Source organism: Crotalus tigris, unplaced genomic scaffold (assembly GCF_016545835.1).
Source record: "Crotalus tigris isolate CLP2741 ecotype Arizona unplaced genomic scaffold, ASM1654583v1 scf7180000024424.1579004, whole genome shotgun sequence".
NCBI classification, from domain to species: Eukaryota; Metazoa; Chordata; class Lepidosauria; order Squamata; family Viperidae; genus Crotalus; species Crotalus tigris.
In genome coordinates this window covers 948396-962459 of record NW_024100591.1, presented here as the reverse complement: position 1 = coordinate 962459, position 14064 = coordinate 948396, and the positions used below count along the sequence as shown (strand labels likewise).

At 42.2% G+C, this 14064-nt stretch overlaps 1 protein-coding gene across 3 annotated transcripts in view; it reads left to right on the top strand.

Annotated features, from left to right (window-relative positions):
• Positions 1–14064, top strand: part of SLC15A2 (solute carrier family 15 member 2) — a 112070-nt gene that overhangs the window by 12125 nt on the left and 85881 nt on the right. For 2 of the 3 annotated variants that reach the window (XM_039330135.1, XM_039330136.1), the window contains exons 2-3: positions 5198–5244; positions 12197–12284. In XM_039330135.1, coding sequence (XP_039186069.1) covers positions 5198–5244; positions 12197–12284 — 135 coding nt within the window. Of the gene's footprint in view, positions 1–5139; positions 5245–12196; positions 12285–14064 lie in introns of those variants that run through there. The other variant, XM_039330134.1, reaches the window with a different exon arrangement.

Below are 14064 nucleotides of genomic sequence, written 5' to 3'. Positions count from 1 at the left end.
CGAGCTCGCTTGGTGGTGCTCTTTCCACTTGCCTCTGATTGACGACTTCTCTTGACCGGCTCGCTACCTCTCTCTGCCATGACGGTTGCTCTGGTCTCAACCTTGGCAAAACGCCCCCTCAGCGCTGTAGTTCACCAAGGGAGTCTACAGAGATAATTCAGCCCTAGAGGGGAAGGGCGGGGAACTGATGTGGGCACCCCGATCACTTAGGATCGATCAGGCCCTCCCCGGTCGGAGCTGCTCTCTGAAGCGTTGGCCACCGATGATCGAATGCTGCCTTCAGAAGAAGGTTCCAGGCAGCCTGGACTGCGGCCACACCAAAAAAGGCCTCCAGTGGCTTTAGCCACGCACAAAATGGCCGACGATGAATTTAGTAACAATTAAAATGGCCACCGAGGCTTCAGCCCCACTCAAAATGGCCGCCGAGGGCTTCAGCCACAAACAAAATGGCCGCCGAGGCTTCAGCCCCACTCAAAATGGCCGCCAAGGGCTTCAGCCACAAACAAAATGGCCGCCGAGGCTTCAGCCCCACTCAAAATGGCCGCCGAGGGCTTCAGCCACAAACAAAATGGCCGCCGAGGCTTCAGCCCCACTCAAAATGGCCACCAGTGACTTTCGCCACTCCCAAAATGGCCGTCACTGGCCTCAACCACCTATCGGGCTGAGCCACACCCAAAATGGCCGCCGGAGGTAATTCAAAATGGCGGCCGCCAATTTGGCGCCTTAAAAAGGCCCAGAAAACAAACGGCCGTTGGAACGAGGCTTGAGGCCCGGGGTGTAAGCTGCGACGAGCCCTCGTTCGGATGAATCGTCTGGGCTCCTAAGCAGCTGGTGGCATGCGATTAGGCCGGCTGAGCTCCGAAAATTGGGCCGCGCCCAATTTCTCACCTGTTGCTGTCGGCTGGGATCAAGGGACCTGCGAAGGCTCCCTGCCGGCCTGACGAGGCTTGACGATCGTTGCGGAGCCTTCAGTGCGATCGGCAATGCCTCCGACGATCAGCTGGCAGTCGGAGGATCGTCAAAGCAGCTCCGGATGAAAGCGATGTGATTTTGAAGGTTCGAACTACTGTTCCTAACTGAGGGAAACGAACAAGGGGAAACTTCCCCCCCCCCCCAGGGGAAGGGGGTGTGGGTCTGTCAGCCTAAATAGGCTTCAGACTGGTCTAATTGATCCTTTTTCCTAGCTAATAATCGATTCAAATCAATAACAAAAAACCAATTAATACTAATAGCCTGAGCTAAGCAATTAAATGGAATCTAACAGTCTTCTGCTCCAGGAGTGAAGACAAAACGCGTCTTAGAGCAAATAGGACTAAGTCTAAAACTGGGGTGCACTTGGCACAGAGGGGGCGTTACCAGTTTCAGACTTAGTCCAATTGGAGCAGATGGATTGAGACAACCCATCCGTGGGTTCTCCATCCAATCATGCTGGAGAACTCCCTTCTGCTGCCCATAGTTCTATCCCAGACTAAATTCCAGAACCACCGAAAAGGTTTTTAGATCCAAATATTAAGAATGAAACAAGTGCATTTAGATTGTTGAAGAAGAATAGTAGGGAGAAATCATGGAATAGTATTTTTTTAATCAAAAGTTCTGAGTTTGGGTATCCTATGATTATAAATTCTCCAGCTGAATATGTGGTCTTAGCCTATCATCTGTGCAGTGTGGTTGTTGAATCCCAGGATTCTAATAAAATCAGACTAGATTTGAAAAGAAGCAAATCTACACCACACTGATTTTGTAATGCTGAAATTACAATAAATTATATTTATTGAGAATGTTGAATTGAGGAAGACTGTTTTAGATAATTCAAAACACACTTCATTCATTTTTTTTTCACCGAAATATAGGGCCATCTAAAGCCATATGTTAAATTTAAGGCTAAAATAATTGGCTAACTCCTTGCATGCTCAGACACTATCCTGTACCATTCCTGCATTGCAATACCCAACCTGGGGCACCTCTGGCAGTGATGGCATCAAGGATGTAATATTTAACTAGAAATGCCTACAACTAATTGTTCTGGAACAGTCTGCCTGAGCAGGGGGTTGGACTTGATGACCTCCATGGTCCCTTCCAACTTTTATTATTATTATGGATCATCGCACAGTCAGCCAGATGTTCAGACTGGATTTGACATTTTGTCTACCTATCGAGTCCTTACCCAGGACATGGGATAGGCAGATGTGGATGTTTGATGGTATTATAGATATCGTCGCAGGATGGAAGCAGTTCCTAGTAAGGCTGCCTTTTGCAATTGACTAATAGCGAATTTGTCAATGCCAATGGTGTTCAAGTGGTGCTCCAGTTGTTTTGGGATTGCACCCAAGGAGCCTATGACTATTGGTACTACCCTTGCTTGCTTTTGCCACAGTCTTTCTATTTCTATTTGTAGGTCTTTGTATTTTGTTATCTTCTCCAGTTCTTTCTCGTCTATTCTGCTGTCTCCAGGCACTGCCACGTCCACTATCCAGACTTTTTTGTCTTTCTTATCGACAATTGTTAAGTCTGGGGTGTTATGTTGCAGGTGCTTGTCTGTTTGAATTCTGAAGTCCCAGAGCAGTTTAATTTTATCATTTTCTATGACTTTCTCTATTTTATGATCCCACCAGTTTTTGCTTACAGGCAAATGATATTTTTTGCAGATCTTCCAATGCACCATTGTTGCTACTTTGTCATGCCGCTGCTTGTAATCAGTCTGTGCAATCTTCTTGCAACAGCTTACCAAGTGGTCCACTGTTTCTTCAGCTTCTTTGCATAGGCGGCACTTACTGTCTGTTGCTGTCTTCTCAATTTTGACTTTGTATGCATTTGTCCTTAAGGCTTGGTCTTGTGCAGCCAGAATTAGTCCCTCGGTCTCTTTCTTCAATTTTCCTGCTCTTAGCCATTGCCAGGTTCTTTTATTATCTGCTTTCCCAGCTATTTTTTTAATGTATTGGCCATGTAGTGCTTTGTCTTCCCATGCCTCTATTCTGTTCTTCATTTGGTCTTTCTTGTAGGCCAGTTTGGTCTCTCCAGTAGTCAGTAAGCCTTCCTGATATACTAATTTCAGTGCATCTTCATCATTGTTCTTCAGATATTCTTCCAAAGCCATTTTTTCTTCTTCAACCATCTGATGTACTTGTAGCATTCCACGCCCACCTATTTGCCTTGGTAGATAAAGTCTGTCAATGTCACTGCGTGGATGAAGGGCATGATTCATTGTCATTATTTTTCTGGTCTTCCTATCCATTGCTTTTAGTTCTGCTTGAGTCCAGTCCACTATTCCAGCTGTGTACCTAATGACTGGAATTGCCCAGGTGTTGATTGCCTTTATGGTATTTCCTCCATTGAGTTTGGACTTTAAGATCTTCTTCACTCTCTTGATGTATTCACCTCTAATCTTTTTCTTGACTTCAGTGTGCTTGATGTTGTCAGCTTGAAGGATTTTTCAATCACTGTGTATCTGCGATGGGTAAACACCTTTTCTTCCAGTAGTTCTGCAGCTGCTGGCCCTGGTTGCTCAGCCAACAGTCCTGAGTCCTGTAACCCATTTTTCACCAGATATTATTATTATTATTATTATTATTATTATTATTATTATTATTATTATTATTATTATTATTATCATCATCATCATCATTATCATCAATAAGACACAAGACTTAACAATAGCTTTAGTGGTATGATGTTCTTTTCCAAAAGGCTCATCAAGTAGGCATTGTTACTTAGTTATTTATTTATATTTATTATTATTTTTTTATACACCCTCATGTCACTGATACAGAGACTCCAGATGACTTACAAATATAATAAAAAGAAAAAAAAAGCACTAACAGTTTCTGGAATTTTCTCTGAAATACTGTAGCCAGATTTTCTTTACTCAGATTAGAGCCCATTGAGAAATAATTATCTTTTAGGCAGAATATATTTGCTTCCCATGCAGCACAGTGCACTGTCTTGTGAGAAGCATCCCACAAAACATAAAGAGAGTAACAAAGGTTTTTCTCTGCCGAGCGCTCTGTGAGGAGAGTCATTTCCTACACTAGTTATGGCATAGGTGCTTGTAATGATAAGAAGCTATTAATTAAAAGAAATTTAGAGAAGAATACAAGAAGCTCTTCAAACTTTATATTGTAAATTTTGTACAGAGTTGGTGAAAGCCTGGAGACATGCACATATGTAGCAAACGAACAGAAAAAAAAAACACCCTCACAGTGCATCTCTGCTTCAAGATCTTAATGAGGGTTTTTTGGGGGAGGGGTTGGTTTGGTTTAGCCAGCTCCTTTTAAATAGACAGAGAAGTCTTTGCTCCCTAGCAGCAATCCTACCATTAGCACAAAGATGGCCTAAAGACACATGTTTCACACCTACTTATAACTTGTGTGGTGCAAATTATCATGGAGTATGCAGTTTGATTGACATGATGTGAACATACAAGATAACCTGAAGCATGTTATAGCAAGAGAAACTGCATAAAGCAGTGATGGCGAACCTTTTAGACACCGAGTGCCCAAAAACCGCCCTGCCGCTGGCTGCACCCCGTCCCACCTGCTCTGCCCCCCACCCCCTACAGGGCCACCTACTGCTGCTGCTGATCGTCCTGGTGGCCCTGCAGTGCCATGGTGGCCACGCCGTGCACGATGGGGCGTGAGGGCGGAGTCTTGTCCCTGCTGCCCAGCTGCCAGGTCCTTGGCTGTGCTGCTCTGCGTGGGCCGCGCCCAGGGGCCACTCTCCTCCGAGGGGGCTGTGAGGAGGGGGCCATGTGGGGAGGCAATGGTGCACATGCCCACAGAGGCGATGGCGCACGTGCCCACAGAGAGGGCTCTGCATGCCGCCTCTGGCACGCGTGCCATACGTTTGCCACCACTGGCATACAACAAGAGAAATTGCACCACTGTGCCCAAAGGTGTTGGGGGAATAGCCCTGTGATTTTTGCCGATTTAAGGACTGTTTGCTCCATTCAAATCAATTTTGCTCTCGTCCTTCAAAGTAACATCATCTGCCTGCCTCAGCCTGACAGAAAGGTGCACAATCAGGGTTAACATAAAACTGAACTAAACTCCAAACCACATAGTTGGAAATCTTCCCAGCCAACTCAGTATGACAGCAAGGAGTTATATGAGACAGATTTTTTTAAAAAAGAGAACAATAAAGAGGATGGACCTCTCAGAGAAAGGAGACCCTAACAAGGCTTTATTTCTTTCTGTTTCTGCAGGATCCGATCCTCCAAAAAGTGTTAGCCCTCCTGAGAAAATATCTTCGGTATGTATCTGCAGAGCTTTGTTTTCATTATTTCTTTTAACTTCATGAAAGCGCCTGTTATTTCTGTCGCTGCTGTGTCCTGGTCTCAAAATTGCCTAGAATTGATATTAGCTTTAAAAATTTGGAATGAAATGTTTCCTTGATTAATCTATTAAAAAGTAAGTTTTTTTTTTTTAAAGTGAAGGTGGGGAAATAGAACTGGTGGCTTCTTTGGAATAATCGCTCTGCTGCCAAAAATTGCACTCTAGGAATTTGCATTGTAGACATTTTCAGTTGGGAAATACATTCCAAGAATTTTCCTTTTTTGATGTATAAAATAGATCTAGAGGGGAAGTTGACGAGATCCTAAGTCATCATGCAGTGTATTTCAACCGTGGAAATTTCAGCCCCAAACAGCTGCACTACAGTGGTATTTTAAGTTAGTGCTACGTTCATATTTTTGCTGCTATCTGTAATGGTGTTTGGTTTTTGAGGTTGAATTTTCAGACCTTCCTAGACCCTGATTATGAAAAATGAATGGATTTATTCTTAAGGGTATATTTGTATTACTCTTGATCCAGCACCAGTAATTTGATATTGTGCCTTCAGGTAGTGAAAGAGCAATTTATGGAAGTATCTTCTAACCTGAACATTTGGAGGATATGAAGATGGAGAAGACTAATTTGTAAACAGCTGTAAGAAGGAGAAAGAGAGCAGACCTGCAGTTATGGAATGACGATTCCCCAGTAAAATAAGATAACTATATAAAGGAGATTTCCTTCTGAAACAATAGAAAACCTTTAAAGAAACAGATAAAATAAATGTTAAATAGATTTGTAAAAGGCAAAAAGATTGAAAAGAGATAGGGTATTGTTTCAGATAGAGAAGAAGGAATAACCTGGTTGACATCAAGCTTAATTAAAATGGGATGCAGTTCTCAGTGAAAGTTTATAGGCTGAAGTAGTATAGCAGGGAACCATTCTGCTTCTCAATTAAAAACATTAATAACATTTAAAAATGGTAATGTTTTAAAGGAAAAAAATGGTAGGCATAGAAGCATTCTCATGCCAAGGAGTTTTTAATTGTTCTGAGAAATGCAAATAACTCCTAAATGAGTGCTTCCTGGAGGAAACCGGTCTTGTGTAAGAAATGAGTAATTTTACCTATTCATTGCATATGCAAATGAATATTTTGAAAAGCCCTTTAATTTAAAACTTAATCAGATCAAGCCTTTTCATTCCGTGTAGTTTGTTAGTTGCATATTTATGGATTAATGGAGGGAAGCCTTAAATCAGTCATTGGTGTGAATATATGGATCAATGCTGGAATTATCTCAAAGAATAGATAATCAAGTGTTTGTACTGCTTTTCCTAAGAGCAATATCCATGGTCTGTTGAAGGAGGTCATAAGCCAGCGGTTCTCAACCTGTGGGTCGTGACCCTTTTGGGGGTTGCACAAGCCTTTCACAGGGGTCACCTAAGACCATCGGAAAAGACATATTTCCGATGGTCTTAGGCAGGGCTTGTCAACCCCTTCTCTCCCTTCACCCCCTCCACTCCACCTCACTTGTTTGTGGAAAATATGCTGTTTGGTGCCAGTCTGCATGAATTCTACCAAATGTGCCTGCAGGGGGCACATGAAGAGCGCAGGCGCAGAGCAAGGCCCCACCCTACCCAGGGACTCATTATGCAGCAACTGGATTGACTTCTTCTCATGCACGCAGGTCAATGAAGGGGAGGTAGCCGCAGCACCCAACTCCTGCGCCCGTCAGCTGGTGACCCCCGAACTTGCCCTTGTCAGCCGGGAGGTCTGGCAATGGCCACAGGGCTCCTTTGCCTGTCCTCGACTCCTCCTCCACCCATTCATGTCGAGCCCGCTGGGGCTTGACAGGGAGAGAGGGAAAGAAGGAGGAAGGGACTCCTCCTCCTCCTCTCCTAAGCTTCAAAGCATGATCAGCTTCTCAAGGGCGCCACAATCCTCACAAAAGCGGGAGAAGCAAAGGGGACAAGAAAGCTCACAGCGGGCTCGAAGGAGCACCTGTCAGCGTTGGTGATGAGAAATTCTCCACAAACCCAGGGAGAAAAGGAGCCCCCTTTGGGAGGAAACCGCCACCTTCTTCTCCTTGACTTTGCGCTCTTCTGTTCCTCGGCAGCTGGGCTGCCAAGCCTCTGCTGGCTGGAACTTCCTTTCCTTCCCTCCCTCTTGGTCTCTTCCTCCTTCCCTCCCTTTCCCATTGTCCCTTCCTTCCTTCCTTCCTTCCTTCCTTCCTTCCTTCCTTCCTTCCTTCCTTCCTTTCCTTCCCCTCCCTCTTTGTCCCTCCTTCCCTCCCTCTCTCCCCTTCTCCCTTCCTTCCTTCCTTCCTTCCTTCCTTCCTTCCTTCCTTCCTTCCTTCCTTCCTTCCTTCCTTTGCCTCCCTCTTTGTCCCTCCTTCCCTCCCTCTTTCCCCTTGTCCCTTCCGTCCTTCCTTCCTTCCCTCTTGTCCAGGATCAGGGCGAACCTCTACAGCTGATCTGTGCTTCTGCAGCACAGCCAAGAAGCAGGTCAGCTGTAGCAGCTCTCCTTGGCTCCTGCCCAGCAAACTTGCTCGAGCTTTGCTAGAAAACATGCCGCTAATTTAGCAGAAGCGTGAATCAGCCGTAGTCCGGCGCTGATCCTGGGGCTTCTGCTAACTTAGCAAGCGGCATGTTTTCTGGCGAAACTGAGCAAGTGAGCTGGGCGGAACTCTCCTCTGCCTCTGGCAGCCTGTCCCCCTCCCCTTGTCCCTTCCTGGGCATGGAGGTGGGGAGGAAAGAAGGGACGAAGAGGGAGGGAAGTAAGGGACAATGAGAGAGAGAAGGAAGGAAGGAAAAATGGAAGGGATGGAAGGAAGGAAGGGACAAAGAGGGAAGGAAGGAAGGGAAGAAAGGAAGGAAGGGACTAAGAGGGAGGGGAAGGAAAGGAAGGAAAGAAGGAAGGGACAATGGGAAAGAGGAAGGGAAGGAGGAAGAGACTAAAAAGGAGGTGAAGGAAAGGAAGGAAAGAAGGAAGGGACAATGGGAGAGAGGGAGGGAAGGAGGAAGAGACTAAGAAGGAGGTGAAGGAAAGGAAGGAAAGAAGGAAGGGACAATGGGAAAGAGGGAGAGAAGGAGGAAGAGACTAAGGGAGGTGAAGGAAAGGAAGAAAAGAAGGAAGGAAGGGACAAGGGGAGAGAAGGGAGGGAAAGAAGGCAGGCACCCACCCCAGTCCCATCCCAGAGACCCACAGATTTTCCTCCACAGGCACTCTGCAACCTGAGTGATCAGCTGGCCATGCCCCCTGGCCATTGATCACATGACCCAGGGACACTGTGAACATCATAAATATGAATCAGTTGTCAAGCATCCGAATGTAAATCACATGACCCTGGGGATGCTGCAACAATCATAAGTGTGAAAAATGATCATAATTCGCTTTTTCAGTGCTGCTGTAACTTCAAATAGTCACTAAGCGAATTGTTGTAAGTTGAGGACTACCTATACTTTCCCATTTTTTCCTCTTTTTTTGGGTCAAGTTTTTGATACCCCCCAGCCAGCTGGATGGGGGGTTGGGGGTCACCACAACATGAGGAACTGTATTAAAGGGTTGCGGCATTAGGAAGGTTGAGAACCACTGCCATAAGCTAAGAATAATTGCATTACAGAAACAATATTTAACTGCTATTTTTCTCACATTCAAGTTTTTCCTCTAATTTTCTTTATGAATGAGAGACTGCAACTTTAAGCACATCTGTACATGCATATAAGAACATTTGTGAATAAAGTCCAATATATGTAATGGTTGAATGGCAGGTGAGATTTCTTATCAATTTTGAGCAGTTATGAAATGCTCTGAAACAAAAAAATGTACTGCTTTTTTTTTTTTACTTCTATGTTGTACTTGAAAACTATGCCAGGTGTGATTATTCCATAAAACAGGTATGCCAGAGGAACTAGTGGAAATATAAAATGGGCAAGCTAAGAAACAGCAGTCTTTCAGGGTGGCAAGCAAAATCAGAGAACAATTCCATACCAGAATCATAAGAGTGCCCTTTGCAAATTAATAAAGCAAAAGTAATTTTGAACCAAGTATACAGTAATGTTCTGGATTATTAGGATTTTTTTCTCAGTTATTAGAAGTGTGTCTTCCGTATTTAATCTGTAACCATAATCTGAGCTAAGAGAAAGCAATGCCCGAAAAGGGACTTCAAAGTGGAAAAAAGTGGCTGAAGGATATATAAAGTACCCTTCCTAGAGCTTCTTTACCAACCCATAATTTTTCTTTATACGAAAAACTTGTAATTGGACTTTGAAACATAATTGCTTTATGGAGCTGTATCCTCATCTGAAGTATGAACGCTTTGCTTGATTAGTAAAAATCCATTCAATTTGTCAGTCCAGTTTTTATTTTCAGTTCTATTTTTCATGCTCTGTAAATCCCAATGTCATCCTGAACCTCATGGTTCATGCATTATAGTTAATACGTTTTGTAAGCTAAAGCTAAAATGGATGGACATGTCCCAAAAGGAGTATACATGTAAAATAGAAATTGAATAAATGATACAAAAATTGGAAATAAATGCTAAACAAATCAAGCTTTTCCATAGTGCAGGAGGAACATCTGCATTTTTTTGGGGGGGGGGGGAGTTGACGACTAAAGATGTTATTCTTCATATGATGTTACCAATGATTCAGATCTTAGCTATAAAGGATGCCCTTGACCATCAAATAGAATAATACTTTGTCTACATCTCACCTGCCAGAACAGTATGATAGCATTGGGGCCATTAATGACTGAAAGCCAGTCCATGTAGAAAAGACAGCACAATAACACACATGTGACTATGTCACCCAGCTGCCAGAGGCACATTCATTCTTGACCTGGAATGTTGTTATATCTCCCTTCTAATTTTATTGAAGGCAAGGCATTGATACCCATAAAAAAACTTCTTCAGTGACTGTAAAAGGTGTATTGTCTTCTTATATGTCAGCGTACTGTGTGTAAGCAAAGCTGTGAGGATTTTCAGTTTGAAATAATAATATTATTATTCAGTCAATTTTTTAAAAGATGAAATGAGCCCTAATATGATACAAAATGGGTGTTAGGGTTCAGCAGCTAGCTGTGGTATGAAACAATCTTAACATTGGATTCATCCAGTTTTAATAGCACAATAGTATGCAGCCTATAACACAAATAGTCTTTATAGATGCTCTAATGAATGTGTGTAGAAGAGAATGACTTAGTAGCATCCAATTCCAGCCTTTGAATCTTCATCATTTAACTTGTATGCTACTGATATGGAAAATAGGAATGGGTAGGAAATATCTTTCATTTCCATTTCACTGCAGACTCGCTCAATTCACATCCCCCAAATTAACCTATGAAGCAAAACTCAATTATATTTTGATAGGATATGCAATACTGTACTCCAGCCATAAAACTTGAAGAAAAAATGTGCAGACTTTATTGAACAGAATATATGATAGTACACTATCTGGTTGGAAATTAGTTCCTGAAATATTTATATTGGAAAAATTTGTATACAAACGGCATGTATGAGAAATGCATAATACATGTGTGTGTGTGTGTGTGTGTGTGTGTACATTAATATGTTTGTAACCTGGTGGGGAAACAGGGTAAAAAGAGCCTAAGATAAGAAAGGAAAAAAATAAACAACTTGAAATGGACAGATTCGTCAATCCCTAATGGAGAGCTTGTATCAACCTGCATAGGAGTCCTTTTGTGTATGTTCAAGATCTCTAATCCTCCCCTCACTTGCCAACCAGTTTCCGGAATGCGCAGAAAGAATCAGATGGGCATGTACGTTGTATATTTTGGCATTCTCTATGTACAATCAAATCCATGTAGGTTGAAACACAGCTTTGATACTATAAATCACCTTCCCCAACTGCCCCATTTCCCTGTTCCTTCAGGGAAGTGTCCTTGAGTGACTGTAACAGGCCTCCCTGTATTGCTTCAGGACCTTTTTGTTAACATTCAAGCCAGAACTTAAGAAATCACAATTTGTAAATGTGTATCTGACTCCCATTTAAATAACCCCTCCATGGCAGACTCATCCCTTATTGGCACTGGAAGACTGAAGATTTCTCTATGTCAAATGGGTTTTTCTCTCTCTTTGCAGGATCTAAGGCCCCTGCATGTCATGGGATAGCACTGCAAAAATGTTGTGGAAGTGGACTAGGGAAAGCGCCAGTCTGCTTTGTTTTCTTACAGTGCAGTGAAGCCTTACAAATATGAGGACAAAAATGAAGGCTGGACTGTGAAAATAATAATGTGACCATTATGTACTTAAGCATGTGGCTGGCCTTTGGTGTGTGATTCTCGGATCTTCCTGACACTGAAATTGTTAAGTTCTTGTTTCCCATATTTTCTCTGCTGACACAATTACTCTGCACATGCTGGAGGAAGAAAAATAACACCCCTATGGGAATTTGTTTCTAGATTATACCAAGAGCCCAGATTAGTCACAGACATTTTATAGAAACCTGTGGACATTCACTAAACTCATGCAAGTCACCCCCCCAAAAAAAAATGTTTTGCCTTTATATATTTGCATTCTATTCTATTCTATTCTATTCTATTCTATTCTATTCTATTCTATTCTATTCTATTCGTATATATATGTGTGTGTGTGTGTATGTGTATGCATACTCCTACATACACACACAAGCATATGTAATATTTATATAATATTTTCAAGATTCTTAAATTCTGTTTGACATTCACTTAATATGTTGAACCTCACTATTTGAAGCATGACTTTACTGACCTTTTAAGTGTTTCCTTGAACGCTTCCTTGTTTCTTCACAGACATACCTTTCTTTTTCATTTTGTTGTACAAATAGATGTTTCGGTTTCAAAACCTGCTTTCTGTGAGCACCATTGTATCAACTGTGCAAATGATCAAGTGACGTGTATACAATACATAACCCAACCTCTTTCTGCTCGGCTTCTTTAGGGAATATGTGGTACCCACTATCCTCTCAGCATTGCTTTCATTGTAGTGAATGAATTTTGTGAGCGCTTCTCCTACTATGGAATGAAAGGTAGGTTTTTACAGCCTTTTTCTCAGGAAAAGTCAGATGCTTTTTCCATTTATTTAGGTGGAAGAAAGGCAGGGAGAAATTGATGACTGGAATTGAGGAAAAAGCATTTTGCTTGATTTCTCACCCAAGATCTCAGTCAGATTTATAAATCTTAATGGTCTGTGCTAAATGCAAATGCTAATGTGATAGACAGAAGGACCATAAATATAGAATGCTGGCGGCAAAATAAAGGTTGTTTTAAAGAATGTTCTGCAGAAGATGTGAACAGAACTGAAGTCTGAGGAAGAAATTATTGGCCTAGCCAGACTTTCTCAACCATGACATTTTCCAGATGTAGGGTATTCAATTCCCAGAAGTCTTCAGCCACCATATTATTGCTCAGAATCCTGGGCATGAAAATCTAGTGCTACCAGATCTAGATTGCAAAAATGCAGATGACTACCAGATGGTTAAAAGTCATTAGAATTTTCTATATTTGTTTGCTCTCATCTAGTGGTTGTCCAGAGAGTCCAAAAATGGATGACCCATCACACATCTGGAAGGATGCCTGGACTGAGAAAGCCCTCTTAATAACTAATTTCTCCAACTTTTCTCCTGTGGTAGGCCCTATGAGTTTATCTCTGGGATGATGGTCAACATTCAGAAAGGCCATTTTGTTCATCATTCTATTTTTTTGCCACTGATAAACTTTGTTCTTTCTGTTACTGTTAAAGGCACAAAGCTATTATCAAGTGGCAATAGATAGAGAATCATTAGACATAACCCTGGAGAAAGACTGTGGCAGTTAGAAAAACATGATTTCAGTGCAGGAAAGAAAGAAAATCTCAGAAACAAACTTGAATGGCATCTGATGTAACTCTTTTTGATGTAAGATGAATGGAGGGACAATGATGTCAGATTTTCAAGATTCTGTTACTATTGCTTATATCAATAGAGTTCTATTGTTTCTTGTAGCATCTGTTTGCTGATGTGGTGTTCCTGAAAGGATAACATAATACTACCAACAACCTACTACAGTATTATAAACTGGACCTAAATACTATCATACATTTTGGAGGCCTGGATGGATGTAGAAAGGGAAAATCCACTTTCAGAAATATGCCTCCCTGTGTTTTATATGTAGTATCAGTTAAGAGCCCAAGGCAGAGATGTGGAGAAGCTATGGTCATTCAGAATACTCTGATGACATTAAGAAGCACTGCTTAATGTCATAGAAAAATGGATGTGGCACCTTGTTTATGAACTTGGGCTCTCAGGAACACTTAGGACTTTCGCTTCTGTACTAGTCTCCTTGCTAAACTGCAGTACTCCTGCCTGAACTCCTTGAATGTAACCAGATAGGTGGTGGAGTTCCTCAGGCTTAAGACTGGGAATTTCCAAATAGACTATACAATGTGCTCTATGTGGGCGCTACCCTTGAAGAACATCCAGAAGCTGCAACTGGTTTAGAATGCATTGGCATCAGCAATTATGGATGGACCTCAATATGCCCCTGTTGCATCTCTGTTCCATGAGATGAACTGACTTCAGTGTGGTTTCAAGTGCAAATTAAGGTGCTAGTTGTCACCTATCATACCTTTCATGTCACAAGGCCAAGTTTTGTTTGTTGTACTAAATCAGAGAAGTTTGCTTTGACTTCCAGATAAAGAAAGTCATCTAGCGGGATCCAGAAAGTAGACCATTTCTGCCACAATGTGGCACAATGTGGCAGAAATATGGAATCCCATACTCTTTAGATTGACTCTGACTTTAACCAGCTTTTCAGAAAGCTCTAAATATT